At 33.7% G+C, this 19,693-nt stretch overlaps 2 protein-coding genes across 3 annotated transcripts; one reads left to right on the forward strand and one right to left on the reverse strand.

The window, feature by feature from the left end:
- The first annotated feature begins 7,038 nt into the window (after positions 1–7,038).
- Positions 7,039–9,776, forward strand: LOC115721189 (mediator of RNA polymerase II transcription subunit 7a). 2 transcript variants are annotated; one of them, XM_030650446.2, is made up of 6 exons: positions 7,165–7,344; positions 7,594–7,730; positions 8,077–8,146; positions 8,910–9,076; positions 9,216–9,289; positions 9,443–9,776. In XM_030650446.2, the coding sequence occupies exons 2-6, from the start codon at positions 7,596–7,598 to the stop codon at positions 9,501–9,503; spliced, it is 507 nt and encodes a 168-aa protein (XP_030506306.2). In that variant the 5' UTR covers positions 7,165–7,344; positions 7,594–7,595; the 3' UTR covers positions 9,504–9,776. The 2 variants fall into 2 exon arrangements, with proteins under 2 accessions (XP_060966854.1, XP_030506306.2); XM_061110871.1 differs by having other exon boundaries at positions 7,039–7,730; positions 9,216–9,776.
- A 7,439-nt stretch (positions 9,777–17,215) lies between these two features.
- LOC115720694 (uncharacterized) lies at positions 17,216–19,312 on the reverse strand. Its single transcript, XM_030649859.2, has 3 exons — positions 19,167–19,312; positions 17,994–18,926; positions 17,216–17,577 (listed from the first exon to the last, which is right to left on the reverse strand). Exons 1-3 carry the CDS (start codon positions 19,170–19,172, stop codon positions 17,404–17,406), a joined length of 1,113 nt encoding a protein of 370 aa, XP_030505719.2. The 5' UTR covers positions 19,173–19,312; the 3' UTR covers positions 17,216–17,403.
- Between the last annotated feature and the right edge of the window lie 381 nt (positions 19,313–19,693).

The raw sequence follows: 19,693 nt of genomic DNA on the forward strand, positions 1-19,693 counted from the left end.
TGTATTACTCTATAAGGGTGGTGCTTTAAATCCCATAGGCTATACTGATTCAGATTTCCAGGCATGTCTTGAAGACAGGAAATCTACATCTGGGATGGTGTTTACTCTTGGGGGTGGAGCAGTGGTTTGGAGAAGTGCTAAGCAAACTGCGATATCGGACTCTACGATGGAAGTAGAATACATAGCTGCAGCAGAAGCTGCTAAAGAGCTTGTCTGGCTAAGAAAGTTCTTCACCAGTATCGGTGTCGTGCTTGGAATGGAAAAGCCTCTGGTCCTACTTTGTGATAATAATGGAGCAATAGCCAATAGTAAGGAACCTCGAAGCCACAAGAGAAGCAAACACATAGAAAGGAAGTATCACATCATCAGAGAATATGTGGCTAGAGGGGATGTACTGGTTAAGAAAGTGGACATAGAAGACAAATTAGCTAATCCATTCACCAAAGTCTTGGCAGTAACTACATTTGAAAAGCACCGTCAGAATTTAGGATTAATTGATATGTACTAATTAGTTTTATATTAGTAGAAGTGGGAGTTTGTTGGGTTTTATGCCCTAAATAAAACTCCAATTCAATGTAATCCATTTTATTCAACATCAATAAAGAAACAGAAGTATTTTTCATTCATTTGTGTATGTTTTGATTCATCTTATCAATTGCTTGTCTATTTGATTTATAAATTCATCTGAAACCCATTTCACATACTTGATCCTGTTTATTGTGTTGTCAACGCATTGGAAAGTAAACATGACTATGTGAATAAAGATTCCTAGATTTATCAGAACACGGGGTTTTACTGATATGATAATCTACAACAGAGTTTACTTGCATTTGGAGAAATGCTATGTTCTTTCCAGAGCATTGGTTAAAGTAAAGCTCAGGTTGGGTGCATGGAGTATGCATCAGAAGGGACCGATATTGAACTTTGACATAGATTTAATTAAACTTACCGTAATATCTATTCAAGCCAATATCGCCTAGTTGATCCTAGATCAAATGATCTTAATCCTTATATGATTAGGTTCAATCTCAAGAGTGTTATTCGTGTTCTTTGATTTGTTAGTTAAGCCTACTTTTGGGTCAGGGTGATGCGTACATTTTGGGAACACGGTAGTGCAATTGAGTGGGAGCGCTAACATAAATATGGAATCTATAGCTTCTATCTGGCGAATAGAAAGTAAAGGATGATTTCCTTCGAGCTTGACCAAACGAAAATAAATGGTGGAGTACTCATTTCACATAAGCTGAAATATCATTTATACGGGGTTAAGTGTTTTAAGGATAAAATACATTGTAGGGTGTAACGGTAATCTAATTCCTTTACAGTGTAGATCATTCATATAGAGGATCATTGATCAAATTAGGATTATAACAATGGATAACTAATGACGTGTCTATATGGTGGAACATATAGAGCGTTCTATATACTGAGAGTGCAATTCTAAGTTCTATGCGTGGATTCAACGAAGAATTAATAAGTCAGTGAATTTAGGTTATAAATTCTTGATCTGCTTATTGGAAGCTCGGTTATATAGACCCATGGTCCCCCCACTAGTTGAGACAATATTACTTGTAAGACTCATTTAATTGGTTTTGATTAATCAATTATAATTCTCAAATTAGACTATGTCTATTTGTGAATTTTTCACTAAGTAAGGGCGAAATTGTAAAGAAAGAGTTTTTAGGGCATATTTGTTAATTAAGATACTTTGTATGGTTCAATTAATAAATATGATAAATGACAGCATTATTTAATAATTATTTATAGTTATTTATAGTTAGAATTGGCATTTAAATGGTTGAATTTGAAAATTGGCATTTTTGAGAAAGTAAGATGCAGAATTGATAAAACTACAAAATTTGCAAAAGTGAGGCCCAAATCCATAAAGCCATGGCCGACCACTTTTATAGGAAATATCATCTGATATTTTCATTATTTTAATGCCAAATAATTCAAGCCTAACCCTATGTGGTATGCTATAAATAGATAGTGAAGGCTTCAAAAAAAAAAAAAAAAGACTTTCACATCTTGTTTCCTTCAGAGAAAATCCTGAGCCTTCTCTCTCTAAACCTAGCCGCCACCTTCACCCTCTTCTTCTTCCTTGAATAATTTCGAACCTCTTAGTGATAGAGTAGTGCCCACACACAGCAAGTGATACCTCAATCATAGTGAGGAAGATCGTGAAGAAAGACATTCAACAAGAAGGAGATTCAACACTAAGGAAAGGAGAGAAAGAGATCCAGGTTCAGATCTTGATAATACTCTACGAAAGAAAGGATACAAGGGTTAGAGATCTGAACGGAAGGAGACATATTATTCCGCTGCACCCAATGTAAGGTTTCTCATACTTTATATGTGTTTAATTTCATAATCATTTTAGAAGTTCATATTTAGGGTGTCAATCAACATACTTGTGAGTAGATCTAAGATCCTGGTAAAATAATATCCAACAAATATGCCTATATCCACTGAAAGTAGTTCATCTTATTCGCAGATGGATGTACATTCAGGGGTGGATATGAGTTTTTCGTTGTATTCTTAAAACGATCACTCTAGATTTTACCTTTTGCAAAAGAAATTTGAAATGTTTTAAAAATTTCACGATTTCAAGCACTGGTGAAGCACCATTAGGGTAAGTGGTTAAAGATCTTGTGAACTGATAGGGGTGGAGAAATAGTTAGTAGATATGCAGTTCAAAGATCATTAAATTGATTTTTGAATTATATCCAAACTTACCTCCCCAGAAATTTCGTTTTGCATATTGATGATTAGTTACTAGTCGTTGCCTAAGTCCTTCTATGGTAATACAATTTCAGAATGATGCAATGGTTGTATACTTAATGTAAATTATTACTAGATTCATGGATGACCTAATCAAAATCTTAAGAAAAGCTAGAACTGTTAACCATGGTTTGTTAGTTATTCTAAGTGATTAGGGGTGGACCATCCCATAGTCAATAGATAAGAAAGTGTTTGTTTAAACAAATACTACTTTTCTAAGAAAATGACTAAGTCTGAAAATAAAGTAGCAAATAAAGGAGATATTTTTCTTGATTTCAAAAGTGTTCTATCATCTTATTCTTTACATGATGATTCAACTGCCTCTGTTGTCTTAACACAACCGAAGAGGTTAGTACCATTTAGTTTTCTTAGACATAATTCACGGTACTTTGTCGTAGTGGGAGAGTTTTAAGGAACTTCACTTCTTATGACTTGGAAGACACTTGTGATTAAAATCCATTGTAAGTTTAAACAAGTAATGGATTGTCAAGATAAGAAACTAAGAAGAAAAGCCAATAGAACTATGGTTTGATCCATTCACATGGAGTAACCTAAAGTTTTCTATTACAAGATCATAAAAGGAAATTTTCGTATATAAGTCTATTCAATGGACTTAACAAAACTTCCTGTTCCTAGTATTATAGGTTTGAGTTTATCTAAACCTATGGCTTATGGTATACCTGGTAATTACTTACTCTAATGCAAGCAACTTACTTTAGTAAGATACTGAAGCATTTTCTTTCTAATGGCAATCTATAGAAGCTTCTTGACTTCTAGGCATAGATTTTATCTAATGAAAAGTCTCAACTATTCCAGAAAAGATAAAGCCATTTCTTAAATCAACAGTGAGAGGTCTCATATATGCTTTAGTATGCCTTAGACCAGACACCTGCTGTTGAGTGGGAGTAATGAGTAGGTATCAGATAAATTCAGGAGATGAACATTGGAAGACAATCAAGTAAATCTTAAGATTAAGAAGAGGAACTATATGTTAGTCTATAAGGGTGTATTTAAAACTCTTAGACTACACCACATCAGATGGTGATTACTCTGGGGGTGGAGTAGTTATTTTGGAGAAGTGTAAAAACCTATCTGAAATCTCTAGGTCTACCAGAGAGGGACTGAATGTTAAAGTTGCAGGAAAGGTACTTATTCAGTCTAAGGAAAGTTCTATACATTTGTGGCACCGTTCCAACTTGTCTTAACTACTAGTGTTATTTCCTGATTAACCAAAAGTAGTTGCCAAAAGTATAGAATCCGGTATCCCAAAAGAGTAGACATATAGAGAGGAATTTCACATTATCAAGGATTTTGTGATTAAGGAAGAGTAATGGTGGAGGAAAGGTTGTGGTTAATTCAACCTGTCAGATCCTATTACGAGGAGTTTACTACTACTACACTTGATTTGTATATCAAGGTATTGAGATTATTTGAAATGCACATTTTATTTTATATTAGTGCAAGTGGGAGTTTGTTGGGTTTTATGCCCTAAATAAAATTCATTTCAATATAATCAGATTTACTTATTAATAAAGATCAGAAATAACATTTTATGTTACATGGTTCACATGATTTATTTCATGATTATATGTACATAATTTATGAATTCTATTTAAGTCCAGAACATATGAATTTGTTAATGATTATAGTGTTGTCAACACAGTGGAATATAATCTTAATTATATGTTCGAAAGTTTATTCCCTGATTTGTCAGTTCACTGGATTTAGACTGACATGATAATCAGCGATAGGTATTCTTACACCTTGGATAAGTGTTATGTCCTTTCCAGGGCATTGGCAAAGTTTACCAGTATCAGATGTATGGAGTATACATCGGAAGGGACCGATATTGGACTTTGATTAGATTATTAAAATTTACCGTAATATCTATTCAATTCAATATCACCTGTTGATCCTAGATCAAATGATCTTAATCCTGATATGTTTAGGTTCGATCTCAAGAGTATTATACATGTTCTTTGATTTGTTAGTTAAGCCTACTTTTGAACAGTCAGGGTGATACGTACATTTTGGGAACATGATAGTATAATTGAGTGGGAGCGCTAACATAAATATGGTGTTTATAACTTCTATAGGAATTTAGAAGTGAAACGATGATATCCTTCGAGCTTGGCTAAACAGAGATAAATGGTTGAGATCTTATTTCACTTCGCTGAAATATCATTTATACGGAGCTAAGTGTTTTAAGGATAAAATACATTGAAGGTGTTACGGTAATTTAGTGCCTATTCAATGTAGATCATCTATTAGAGGGTCATTGATCAAATTAGGATTATAACAATGGATAACTAATGACGTATCTATATCGTGGAACATATAGAGCGTTCTATATACTGAGAGTGCAATTCTAAGTTCTATGCGTGGATTCAACGAAGAATTAATAAGTCAGTGAATTTAAGATATAAATTCTTGATCTGCTTATTGGAAGCTCGGATATATAGACCCATGGTCCCCATACTAGTTGAGACCATACTGCTTGTAAGACTCAGTTAATTGATTTTGATTAATCAATTATAGTTCTAAAGTTAGACTATGTCTAGTTTATGAATTTTCACTAAGCAAGGGCGAAATTGTAAAGAAAAGAGATTCTAGGTTTATTTATTAATTAAGAGACTTTATATGTCTAATTAATAAATATATTAAATGACAATATTATTTAATAATTAATTTTTAGTTATTAAATAATTAGACTTGGCATTTAAATGGTTGAATTTGAAAATTGGCGTTTTTGAGAAAATGAGATGCAGAAATGATAAAACAGCAAAATTGTATAAGTGAGGCCCATTATCCAAAGCCCAGGCCGGCTACTATTGTAGGCTTTTATCATTTATTTTTTTATTATTTTAATGCCAAATAATTCTAACTTAAACCTAGGTGGTTACCTATAAATAGATAGTGATGGCTCTTATTCACACTTAACCTTTTGTTAACTCTGTCAGATGAAAGTTGAGCCTCCTATTCTATACATAGCCGCCACTTCCCTTCTCTCTTCTTTTCCTCTTCAATTTCGAACCTTGAGTGAATGAGTGAGTGCCCACACACATCAAGTGGTATCTCAATCATAGTGTGTAAGACTGTGGAAAATCAACCAAAAAGAAGGAGATCAGCATCAAAGGAAGGAGAGAAAGAGATCCAGGTTCAGATCTTGGTGATGCTCTGCTACAGAAAGGAATCAAGGGCTAGAGATCTGAACGGAAGGAGTCATTATATTCCGCTGCACCCAATGTAAGGTTTCCTTAAACCCTTATGTGTTTATTTCATTGTTTTAGAATTCATATTAGGATGTTAATGAAACATACTTGTTAGTAAATCTAAATCCTGGTAAAAAATTTCCAACAACAAGGGTTAGAGATCTGAGTGGAAGGAGACATATTATTCCGCTGCAACCAATGTATGGTTCCCTAAACTTTATATGTGTTTATTATCGTTTTAGAAGTTCATATTTTGGATGTTAAACAACATACTTGTGAGTAGATCTAAGATCCTGGTAAAATAAATTCCAACAGACCCTGGCACTGAACCCGGCCTTTGACCCGAACCTGAATCCGACCTCAGACCTAGATCCGACTTAAATAAAATCAAAAAATAAAAATAAAAATGAACTTTACAGAACACAATTCTATTTTCTGTTTTTAAAATTGAAAAACAAAAGTTATTATAGAACACATTTTTATTTTTACTTTCATTTAGTGATTAAAAAATGACACCTTTGTTTTTGAAAAATAAAAATGCATTCTGTAATTACTTTTGTTTTCTAATTTTAAAAATATAAAAAAAAAGTGTGTTCTGTAAAGTTTATTTTTATTTTTATTTTTATATTTTTCAATGTCTAGGTCCGGGGTCTGATTCGGGTCAGTGGTCGGGTTCAGCACCAGGACCGTGGGAGGGGAATTTGGGTTTGAGTCTGGTTTGAGTTTAAAATATTGATTAAAAAAATTGTTTAAAAAAATATTGAAAGTGTTTTTTTTTTTGTTTTTAAAATTTTGATTCTCAATTAAAAAATTAAAAAGTGAAAACAGTTTTACAGAACATGTTTTTGATTTTTTTTTTTCACTTTTCTAATTTTAAAAACAAAAAATTAATTAAAAAAATATTACCAAATGCCACCTAATGTTTTTTTTTTTAATTTATAATTACATTGAATTTTGTTTGTTATTGTATATTTGGTTATGGTAATATTTCACCGCAACTGACATTAGTAAAGGAGATTTTGGTGTGTTGGGTTGTTTTTATGAAAATTTTTATTAGGAAAATAATTTTATAAAATTTTTTATTAACAAAATAATTTTTTATGGTCACAAAAACGATTATGAATTAAATTGTGCGACTATAAATAATTATTATCGCAAAACCACCATAAATTTATTTTGTGGGAGTACATAGAGTAAAAATTAAGTGATATTGCAAATTTTAATATTTTAAATGGTTTAGTTTGACAAATTTCTTGTTTGGTTGTCGAGAAAAAAGTAAAGAGCGAAAATTGAAGGATAAATTCTCCCCTTCTTTGTGCAATCTCTGGTTATCCAAATTTTGTCTTCATCAGTACGTTCATTCTATGAAAATTTCTAAATTTTAAGAGATTTTCTAATTTCCTTTTTGCTCAGCAATTTCTCAATATCCAAATAGTACCAATAAATTTAACCCCTTTACTTTTTTTACCCTTTACAACTAATCTATTAAGAATTAGGGTTTTGAATTTTGATTATTGAACTTTACCTTCTTGTATCATCTAATTTTGAAATTTTTCACTTAACTTGATTGGTGCTTCGGTTTGGTTTGCACACAACCTAGCAATGGCAACAGCTACTTACCCGCCACCACCACCATATTACCGTCTCTATAAAGATTATCTTCAAGACCCTAAATCGGCTCCGGCGCCTCCTCCGCCAGTTGTAGGGACATATGTCTGTTTTGGGAGCACCTACACCGTGAGAATATTCCACTTTCTTTTCTCTCTCAGTACTTTGCAGTTAGAATGCTAGTTTTTTTATTTATTTGTTTTAGCTTTCAATTATTTTTTGGGGATTCATTCGAAGGACAAAAAGAATGGAGAAAATTGCAAAACCAAGTTTCTCACTTTCAAAATCTGGATAAGTTGTGTTCTTAATGTGGTTGATGGTTGTAGATTTAGCTTGATTGGTAACTATAGCAATCTTCACTGTTGATGTTTATTATTTGATTCTCAAAAAATAAAACAATATTGTGCTCATAAACACTTTTTTAAAAAGGAGTTTGGCTCAATTCCCATTATTATTTTCTTGTGTTGTTGTATAGACCGATGACATACTTCCAAGTTTGGAAGAACAGGGTGTGCGGCAGTTATATCCAAAGGGATCAAATATTGGTAAGCATTCTAATCCCCAAATCTTTGTATAATTATCTCGTTACTTTTCAGTTTTCAGAGCTCACGAAAGTTTGTTGCTTTGTTTGATATGATAAATCTCCAAAAATATTGTTTTTCTTAGAGGGTTATTGATTTAGTCTACTTTATTTTCTTATTTGTTTATGTATGATCCCTTTCATTTGCTACTTTTTAAAATTTGGGAAAGTTTGTTTGACATAATTGTGATCAAATAAACCATTGATCACCTACTATTTATTTTCTTCTGGAGTTTGGTTGAGTTTTTCATTGGTTAGATCATATGATGCTTTTATCAACCTTAAAGTATGAATGAGAAAACATTGATATTAAGTGTAACCTGAGGGATAGGGCACTGTTTACCAATGTTAAATTGAGGAGTAAATAATTTTAACTTTTTTTTTTAATTTAATTTTTTATTTTATTTTGGTCCTTTCGGTTTCCAAACTTCTGGTTTGATTGATAATGATATGTGGGGAAGAAATGAGTAGTACTTTTCTGTCCATGTGTATTTTTTTTTTTCTGTTTTAACTGAGGTATGAAAAAATAGGTTTCAAGAAATGTGAGGGCTTTGTGTTGGGTAATTGTCTGCTTATCTCTTGTCATGGTTGTTTTGGTGCTTTGATCTTATTTACTACTTAGATTATGTATTTACTTGCTGTTTGTGTATTTGCTTGGATTAGGTTTCGGGAAAAGCTTTGATCTTTCTGTTGTTTTGCTAAGATAAACAAACTTTGATATCTTATAGATTTTAAGAAGGAATTGAGGACGCTTAACAGAGATTTGCTGCTCCACATTTTGGAACTTGCTGATGTTCTAGTGTCCCGACCATCGCAATATGCAAGGAGAGTCGAGGATATATCTCTTATATTCAAAAACTTACATCATCTCCTCAATTCATTACGGCCTCACCAGGTAAAATATTGCAAGTATTTGGAACATCATTTATTGGCTTCAATTACAAATTCCCTTGGGTACTAGAACACCAATTCTTTATCTGAATTGCACATCATGAGAGAATCTACTTTATAGTAATGGTGTCATTAACTTGCAGGCTAGAGCAACACTCATTCATATTCTAGAACTTCAGATACAACGTCGTAAACAAGCTGTGGAAGATATTAAACGGTATTGTTTCATGGATTTACTGAGTTACTCAATGAGTAATTTCTATGATGAAATTGTCTCATTTGTTATTTCATCGCAGGCATTGAAAGGGAAAGCTTTTCTCATTATTATTTCTGAACATTTTTTTTTTGACTTTTTCTGGGATTTGTGTAGGAGGAGAGAAGAAGCACAGAAACTTCTCAAGGAGTCCCTTGGAGCATTCGAAGCACAGTGACAGATAAAATATGCCCTTATGGCGAAATTGTGAACTTCCATTGTGATTCTGCTGACATAATTGAATCTTCTTCTAGTATTTAGTCTGGTTTGTTACATATTACTATGTTATGCATTAGAATTAGATGTGTCTTCTCTTTCCTCTTTTCTTCATTTTGTTTTGTATCCTATATTTTAGAAAGTTGAGTTCCTTGTATACAATATGTACTCTGTCTTTTTTGAATGAAGTTTAAAGTTAAATAAATACTCTAGTTTATCAGCTAGATTTTATAAACATAAATGTAACATGCTTTCTTAACGAATGAAAAGGTTTGCAGTTGACATCACATTTACACTGTTGTCTGCAAGAACAAACTTCTCAAGATTTGCAGTTTAAACCTCTTCAGGAGAACTAAGTAGTATTTAGATTAACAAGATACTTAAGTTGGTATTATTGATTGATACACCTTTATGGCCTAGCATACTATTAAAATAATATTCATTTTTATTTTTTGTGGTTAACATGTCGATGAAATATTAGATTTTTTTTTTACTCATGAAGAGTGCCCCACAACTCAAACCAGATTTTCTTCTGTCATCACCTGAGCTTTTACCATTCTCAACAAAAATTAACTTTCCAAAGAAGCCTTCTTTAGCAAGAACTACATTACTCCACTTCAACACTATCAATGTCCTCATTTGTGACTACTAGGATCCACAAGAATCTCAAGTGAGAAGAAGGACATCAGATAATTAAGTGTTATTCACAAACTACCAAATTCATCAAACCTCTAGTAGCCCAGATCTCCTTGGCCACTACAGAATCATTGCTCCTGACACCAAATTACCAAAAGTTTCTATTTCCACAAGACTTTCATTTGAGCACTTTGTAACATAGACTTATTTTCCTCAGACAAAGTTCTAGTCTAACTTAATGACAAATGCTAAATTCATACCGGCAAAAATTATCCAGTCCCTTAGTAAGTTTGGGTTATCAAAGTGGTCTGGCTTCAAGTGTTAAAAATTTAGTTTTTGAAGCATCTCTTTTCTAGTGAATCCGTCTAAGAAGGGAATCCAATCCAACTGCTCGCAAATGGATCGAGGAAGCAGAATAGTGAACATTGTATATGAAAGGACTTTGTTAGGGATGAGCTGCAATAGGCTATTGAAACATTTAGCAGAGTAATAAATACATGGATAAATGGATATTGTATTGATGTTTTTCAGGAATTTGAGAGTTTGAATTCTCTCCAATGGTTTACAATCAACAAATTCTCCACACTTGACCCGACTAAACTGCTACTTAGAGCTCAACTATCTATTATGACCTCATTTGTTGTTGAACGACACTCTTCTTACCCTTGACCTTTCTCGCATAAACATAAGTGATGGGAGATCTATCAATACACCTTGCCCAAAGTCTCACCTAGTTCTTAAGGTAAAAGTGAGCGTATTACTCCTAAATAGTGTTAAAGTTTTCTCAAGTGGCTTCGATGGTAGATTGGTCTATTGAATGTAGGTATGTCAAAAAGATCAATTTAGTTGGATCGGGTCAAAGCTTCGATTCAACGAATCACTTTTGATCCGAAACATTCAGATACTTATTGGATCTTAGATTAGATCCGTTCCCCCTCGCTTAAATTTTTTCCGGATTGGATTTGATTTGATCTGGTTTCAATATATTAAAAAGAACTTAATTCAAGACTCAGACTCGGACCCCTGGGACCCAAGAGCTGGACTGGGACCCGAACCTGGACTTAGACCCAAACCCGAACCCAGGACCTAGACCCGAACCCGGGATCAGACCCAGACTCGGACTGGGACACGAATGCGAACCCAGACTCGAGACTCGGACCCAAATCTAGACGCGAGACTCAGACCCGGACCTAGATCGGGACCTATACTCGGACCCGGATGCAGACCCGGACCCAAGACTTGGACCTGGGACCCAAACTCGGACCCAAGACCCAGGATTCGAACCTGAGACCTGGAGCCAAGACCCGAACTTAGACCCGAGGCCCAAACCTAGACCCGGGACCCGGACCCGGACCCAGACCCAGACCCGACTCGTAGTCGGTGTTGGGGTTAGTTTATTGAAAACATATTATAACTTTACACAGTCTATTAATACAAGTCAATGCCAAACATAATACTCTATTAAATAATACTAATCCAAAATTAAAATAGATATAAAATTATAAGTTTAGATACAAAGTTAATTTTTTTTAAAAAAATCGGGTCGGATTAGATCTGATTTGAATAAGTTGGGTCGAATATGATCTGATGCAAGTATCTAATATATCCAGGGGCAGATCATTACATGATCTGGATCGGGTCAGATCATAGCAGGATCAGATCTGACCTGATCCATTTACACTCCCAATTGAATGAGAGCTTGTGGAGCCTTCTGAGTTCCTTGTCTCACATCCAACACATATTCTGGTTCTAAGGTCCATCAAAACCTGGTAAGTGAGACCTAGTGGTAAGGCAATCACCTACTGTTATGGCCCCAAAACTGAGCGCGACAAGGACACATGGAAGACGAGGTGCACCAATGATCTTGGCGGTAATTGAAGTTAGTGTGCAGCATACCCAATGCACTTAATGACTGGGAAAGGTTCAAAATACTTGGGTGAGAGTTTCTCATTGCGACTTTTAGCCAAAGAACGTTGACAGATAGGGTTCCAGCTTGATGTACACTAAATCTCCAACCTCAAATAGCACATCTTTGAGCTTCCTCTTTTCTTGAGCTTATTGTAAGTTCATTTTGAGTAGGTCCAATATACCATCCCGAGCCCAAAATTTCATTTCTACTACTGAGACTAGTAATAACTGAAAAAGGATGTCAAAGGAGAATGAAGTGACCATACTTGCTTAAATGATCAATAACCATTAGGATAGAATCAAACCAGTTAGACATAGGTAGCCATTCTATAAAACCCATGGATACATCTTCCCAAACTCACTCAGGAATCAGATGAGGTTATAAAATCCCGTGGTGATTGAGTTGAATACTTGTTCGGGCAGACCTATAGATTTTGTTAAGCGGGGTGAAAGTTAAAAGAAATATTTAAAATGTATAAATGTAAAGATTCATAAATATAAAGTGTTGTTTTTTATGTTATTTTTTCAATAATTACATTATTTTTGCGTAGCTACTACAAAAAAGTAACATGAAAACTATATTTTTTTTCTAAAAAAAAATGAAAAACTTGTAAAAAAAACATAATTTGTAAAAATGTATAAAAAAATTCGCAAAAATATAATATTTATAATTTTAAGTGTATTGTGTAAATTTTTTATTTTATTCTAATAATTTTCTTTCAGGAATAGGTGTGTACCCTAGGCTCTATGTAGGTCCGTCCATGTATATTGAGTACATATACTAGATTTAGATGCATGTATGAATTATTGTTTTAAAACTAGTGCTATAGTGCGAATTTTTTGCCTAAAATACGAGTACAACCTCGTATAAAATTGACATGTGGACCTAGTTCCCAATGGAAAGGATGACGTGTTAATAGATAGCTCCCATAGAGCTAACCTCACTTGATGAGAACTTACAAGATGATGCGACCGAGACATGGTCTAGTAGCATACTTGTACTATCCCAATAAACCTCATGGTAAATAATTAGAGTTTATATTTATATTATGGGTTAAGGTAATAAGTAGGATTATGATCCTACTAGTCTATTTAAGCATAAATTTTAAATCTGTTAAAAGTGGATAAATAAGAGTAATTTATTAATTACAGAGATTTATATAACATATGTGAAGGTAATATGAGCTATTTGTGTAATAAAAATATTTTTAAGTTTGGCGACCTTAGAGACTTGATCGGGGGCCAAAAATTATAACAGATTTTATTAATAGATTCGACATGAATATTATGATAAGTTAATAGTGTAAGTGTTAGGGTAATTAAGAGTATGTGGAATTTAACTTAGTGTCCTAAAAGTAGAGATTCCTTAGTGGCTAAAAAATGAAAAGTTTTTATTAATATTAATATTATTATTACTATTATTGTTATATTATTATTATTAAAGTTTTATCAAAACTTATCTGAAGATATATATATAAACATACAAAACGAAAATCTGTTCTCCGTGCGACGAAACCCTCATCCTCATTTATTCATTTTCTTTGATTTCCAACCTGAAATCTATGATTTAAGCCCCTGTAGTAGCGGGATAGTAAATCCTTGAAGAGGGAAAGCTTGAGGTAAGGATTAGTTTTGTTTTAAGTTGAAAATGATTAGTTTTATATTGTGACTTTGTGATTTAGAGTAGTTATGGAGATTCTGACTTCATAGAATTGTTCTTTGGTAGCTGTGGACTAGTTTTGATGTTTACTTATTGAATTTGAGGTGATTTTGAGTAAGAAATCAAGTTTGGAACTTTTTAAAGCTTAAGTCCTAACATCAACGGCATTTTCCGTTTAAGCGCTCGATTTTAATTTTTTGTTACGTAAGGATTGTTGTATATATGGTATATATGTGTTATGTGAAGTTTGGAATGATTTGAATATGTTTCGATAGTGTTTTGGTGAGTGTAAAATTTGAGATTTTCGTGCCAACAAACGGTTGACCATTTTTGGAAATTCTAGGGAGATCAGAAATTGTATTTTTGTCATAACTTTTCACTCGGGTGCCCATTTTAGACGTTCTATATACTATTTTGATGCTTGCAATGAGCTTTACAATATGGTGTATGCTTTAGAGCCAAAATATAAGTTTTATTTTAGTGTACTTATATTGCGAGGTTTGGTAGAAAATCTTAGATTGTCTTATGTGAATATTAAGTGGTGTTTTGGGATAGACACTTATTGATTTATCGTTGTTATGATATAGGGTCCGGGATCGTTGATCGTTCTCCAAGCAGGTCAGCCAACATACCTGAACTAAAACTTGAGGTAAAAAAAGTATATTGTACTGCATAGCAAGTTATATTGCAATGTAATTAATATTATTCAAAATTGATTAATATTGAGATTAAAATACGGTTATTATTGTTATGTAATGAAAAGATTGCCTAATTAGGCAATGACAATGTGATGATACCATGAATGTGATATATGGGCTCACCTGATTAGGTGATGCGATATACCTATCAGCATTACCTGATTAGGTACGGGTGGCAGTGACATATGAATGCCGGGTTATGGCATAGACGGAAACTATTGTTAGGTTTCTTCCTATCGGCGATGCTTGATTAGGCATGAGCGACAGTGACATGTGAGTGCCAGATTTGGGCACGGGCTCACCTAATTAGATGATGCGATATGTTAGTGCCAGGATAGGGCACATGCTCCTCTGATTAGGCGATGCAATACATGGGCGCCAGGTTTCGGTACAGGCTCACTTGATTAGGTGATGCTGTTATGTGATAGATGAGTGCCAGACTATAGCATGAGCTTGCCTGATTAGGCAATGTAATATAGGATTACTAGATTAAATCACCGACTTACCTAATTAGGCAATGTGATGTCATAAAGATGGTTACTTTATTAGGTAACATATATATAATTTATATTATTAAATGAATATGATTTCTATTATTGGTATAATAGTTTGGTAGTACCAAATATCTTTATATTGATGTTTATTCGTGACAGATGCTAGTAGTAATTTGGGTTTTATCTTATGAATAATGCATGATCGTTTGATCCTGATTGTCTGAGTATAAATGATAATATTCGAATAATAAATTATATGATTGTTGTTATTACTTTTCTTGCTGAGTCTTTGTGACTCACGGGTTCTATGTAGTGTAGGCAAAGGCAAAGGAAAGCTAGATCAACCATGAGGTGACAATCTTCTTCAGCAATGTACATATTGATCCTACCGGCCTGTGTGTCAAGTTGCTAAGAGTTGTTTCGGGTTATATCTACTGTATATTTGATTTTATATTTTGAATTTTCATTGTATATAGTATTTTTTGTAAAACTTTAACAACATGGATCCCCGAAACACAGTTTTGATGTCGTTATGATGTTCTATTTTAGTGTTTTATTTTAATGAAGTTTTTAATATTATATCTATTAGTATTAAATTAGTTTATAGAATCACACATGTGACGTACCTATGGGATAGCGAGTATTAAAACTAATATAGTATAATATATATGCAAGTAGAAAAGATACATATATTATAGTGGTTCAGTAGGAACTCGAGCTCAACCTGTGCCCCCCCCCTTTTGAATAGAGCTGGAGGCACCTACTTATAGGTAGTAGGTGATTGTTACAAATTGTAGTCATTATGATAGACTATTACAACTTACAACCATAATTATCATATTGATTACATGAGTTATAAAGTAAATGTAAGCTCACTTTAATGGTACTTGAATATTTGGCAATTATTTTAGTTGATTGATATGTTCGCGCCTTTTCATTGACATTGCTGGTCTTAATACCGCAAGGTCCCTTTATTGATATCGCAATCTCTCCTTAACGAAATCCTTCTCGCGGGGAGGAAAATTATCCTATTAATAGAATGCAAGGAAAGTTTAATATTTGGGTTAAGTTGAAAGAGGCATTTGAATTTTGATAAAGATAAATAAGCAAGCAGCCATGCAAGTAACTGAGTCCAAATCCCTCACCAGTATATGGCACTACTAATTTTGGAAAATTTGTGGATGTAACTTACTTTCTTGAGTCTTTTTCATTGTCATTTTGTCTCAATCTTGATCTCAGTAGTTACACTTACATGAGGCTCTTAGAGGCAGTCCATCCACTTTATATCTGCCATGCTGCTAGAAGTGCCAAACATGGCTACTAACATCTAAGATGGAAAGCACAAGGACATAAGTAGGAGCTTTCTGCGGATGTTTGAGTTGTTTCAGTGAGAGGCACATATGCACAGAGCCCCAACAAAATGAATGTCAAAGAGGCCATGCGGTGGCTGCAATCAGGGGCCTTCTCAAAGGAGACTACAAGAAAACTTTTCGTAACATCATCAAGTATACCTGCAAGCTCTGAGGACATTTTATAGATATTGAAAAGCAAAATCAAAATCAAGGAAGATGCTTTGAGGACTTGCATCCTTACTTTACATGCTCTCTATTCTATGTATCACTGAACTTGGATCAGTTCATGAATTACAGAATTGTAAGCAAGAGATGATGATCAACAAAACTTGGGACTGGAGGAATCATTTCATTATTTTCCATGAAGTTGAGATACTAAATTGCAGGGTTTAGCAGTAATCATTCCAGCTGACAGGGAAGTTTCTTATCCATTGAAAAAGTAATTAAAGGCATAGAGATAGTTAGGAGTACAATGCTGCTGGCCGTAGGCAGCCGGATACTCATAGTTGAAAGTAAGAAGAGGAATCTTTATATTTTCTAAACTTTTAATTCTTGACTTGGAGATTTGTAGGTTGTTATGAAAAGCAATCTTTCATTTACATGTCTTTATTGTTTGCTTAAGATATACATGTCTACATCTGCTAATATTGATTTAATTTCGGGGTTGTTTAGAGGTTCATAATTGTCTCTGCGTGAACCATTTATATGAAGTTAGTGAGAAATTTAAATAAAACTCCATGTTTCACCCATTTTTAAAAGTTTAGGCTTGGGTTTTTCAGCCTTGAAATATATGCTCTGAAGGTCTTTTATCTTCCAATATCCACTGTTCCAATCCAAAAAGGAAACTAAGGCTTAGTGCAATTCTTTTCTGTTATGTCAGTTGAAAATGGATAAAACACCATAAACACGAAGGCCATTCAATCAAGTGGATTAAAAAAAGAATTATTCCCATTAATCATGTTAAGAGTATACAAAAGAGTCAACAAAATAAAGATACAAAATATATGAGACAATAGATAATACAAGAAGAAAATTGGATAATAGAGTTTTTGGCTCGGTAAAAGACCTGAATTTCTTGCTAAACTGCTACTGGAGTGAGTTGCCGGCCTTGAGTTTAACTTTCAAATTTTTCTGGTTCATCCAACAAATTCAGAGTTTCTACTTTCTCTTCCTTATCCTTGTTTTCTTTTTTTGGTTTGAATGGCCCTAGCTTTGTTTCTATATCCTTAACTATAGTGGTTAACGATCTCAAATCTCGAGCTTTTGCCAATTGACTGGGCGATAATTCCTGCCATTATGTTCTCTTACATCAGAGACTTGCAGTAACACAAAGTAACCTTCCAGTAATTTCATAGTCTTGAAATTACAAAATAAATGACTACATGGGAACTGGGAAGTAGTAAGAACAACTTGAAATGAAAATATGGTTTTCAAAATTTTTTTTCAATGTTCAATCATACATTATAAAACTCTAGAAATGGGATACCATATCAAACAAAAGAAGACACAACAGGTTAACAATAGGAGGAATGCAAAGCTGGACGTTGAAATTTAGGAATCTATAAACTTATGAGATCTGAGATCCTCAAAACAAAGTGCTACAGTGAGAGATAACCATGTCTTAAAAAATGCTTGAAAACATGTACTATGTTATAGTTTAATGGGAAACTTTATCAATGCAAAAAACTAGAAGCTGATGTATACCTTCTCAACTTGGTTTGATCGTTGTTCTAGATCTTCTTCACAAGTTTTCTTATGAATACTTCGAAGAACATAAAGTAAGTGAGCATGGAGATTGTTTGAACAATGTTGATCAAGCACACCATGAGGTATAGCTGATTGGCAACCCACTGAATAGAAAGGGCAACTGACAAGCCTCATAGGACAGACAGTGATACAATGTCGGTCCATATCACGTCTCATGATACGATCAGAGCACTTCTGTTCACACAAAATTATCTTAAAAGGACAACCAGAATCATGCTTCTCCCTATGCCTCGTAGAAAACATGGCATTACATCCTTCGTTCTCGCAATTCATTGATCGGAAACCACAGCTCCCAACATGTTCAGTGAGCTCTTCTGCAGAATCAAATCTCATGTTGCAGTGATACTCATTCTTAAAATCAACATTCTTAAGCAAAGTTTGAGCTATGGCTTCCCTTTTATCGGTCAACCAAAATCCATTAATCTCCATTTCTTGGACAAAATCATCAATCTTATCTTCTCTCTTTTCACTTAGCAACCATCCAGAAACTCGACTTAATAAGTTCCTCTTCAAAGTAGCAAAGTCATCAACAAAGTCAGAAATTATGTCATAAGGGTTAGCAGAAACGTCTACTTCTGGAACATCTCCTAAGACAAAAGTCTCTGCAACAAAACTCTCACTTCTCTGAGTAATGTAATCAACCATTTCCTTTCTGAATTCAGCAGCAACTGAGGCTGGGGTCCTAAAGATATCTCCTGATGTGTTGTCAACACAGGCTGTAGATATTCCTGGGAGGAATGCTTGAGCTATTTTGTGGACTAATTCTGTATCGTACAGATCACAATGGAACAAGGGAACTCCTTTACCATTTTTAATCTTTTCAGGTTTATGATCGGTCTTAATTGCAAGGCTTTCCATGCCTAAAGATGTCTGCAAAACAAAATCAAAGCTACAAAAAACCCACTTTATTTGTAATAAGATAAGAAACCACCAAGCCTATATACATAACACAATATAGTAGGGGTAATATACAACGTGAACACAAATTTTGGGATTCAAAAGTCTAAAGGAAAAAACATCCTAAACCAGTGTCTGAATCTTGAATGCAAATACAGAAGTCAAACATTATTTAAAAAGAGAAACCAATTCAATGGAATTGAAAAGACTTACCTCCATTTTTCTTCAACGTCTTGAAGATCTGCGATTAAAGCTTCAAAATTTTGTTTCAGATCCTATTGAACCGTATTTTTTTCTTTTATTAAAATTATTAAAAAAAATAATAAAAATAAAATCAAAGGAATCGGTCTAAAAAAAACAAAGGAAAATTTCAAAAAATATCTTTTTCTATGTTTTATTTATAATTTTAGAGCCTAAATTTTTTAATTACAAAAATACTCTTGTAAAGTTTTAAAATGACAAAAATACACTTTATTTAGCAAAAAATTAAAAAAAAAAAAAAAAACTAAAAAACAACGTGAAATCAACCTCACAATAACTATAAATTAATTATCAAACAACTGAAAAATCTCATAACAACTGTAACCCCAAAATTTGTCCACTTAATGTGGCATGTTCACGTAAGCCAAAAGTAAAGTACATGTGGAGTACATCTTTGCTAGTAGCAGAACAGGGTCTCCATGCAAAATATAGCAAAACCGTCAAGCAGCAACCGAATGGAGTGAAGCCAGCCCTCAAGG

Source organism: Cannabis sativa, chromosome 2, assembly GCF_029168945.1.
Source record: "Cannabis sativa cultivar Pink pepper isolate KNU-18-1 chromosome 2, ASM2916894v1, whole genome shotgun sequence".
NCBI lineage: Eukaryota > Viridiplantae > Streptophyta > Magnoliopsida > Rosales > Cannabaceae > Cannabis > Cannabis sativa.

Bases quoted from the DNA above. Each gene is read 5' to 3' on its own strand.
- LOC115720694 (XM_030649859.2), bottom strand. The intron at 17,578-17,993 runs GTATACATCAGC...ACATAATGGCAG, and splicing joins GATCAAACCAAGTTGAGAAG to GAATTATCGCCCAGTCAATT.
- LOC115721189 (XM_061110871.1), top strand. From the start codon at position 7,596: ATGGCAACAGCTACTTACCCGCCACCACCACCATATTACCGTCTCTAT. The intron at 8,147-8,909 runs GTAAGCATTCTA...GATATCTTATAG, and splicing joins TCCAAAGGGATCAAATATTG to ATTTTAAGAAGGAATTGAGG. The intron at 9,077-9,215 runs GTAAAATATTGC...ATTAACTTGCAG, and splicing joins ATTCATTACGGCCTCACCAG to GCTAGAGCAACACTCATTCA.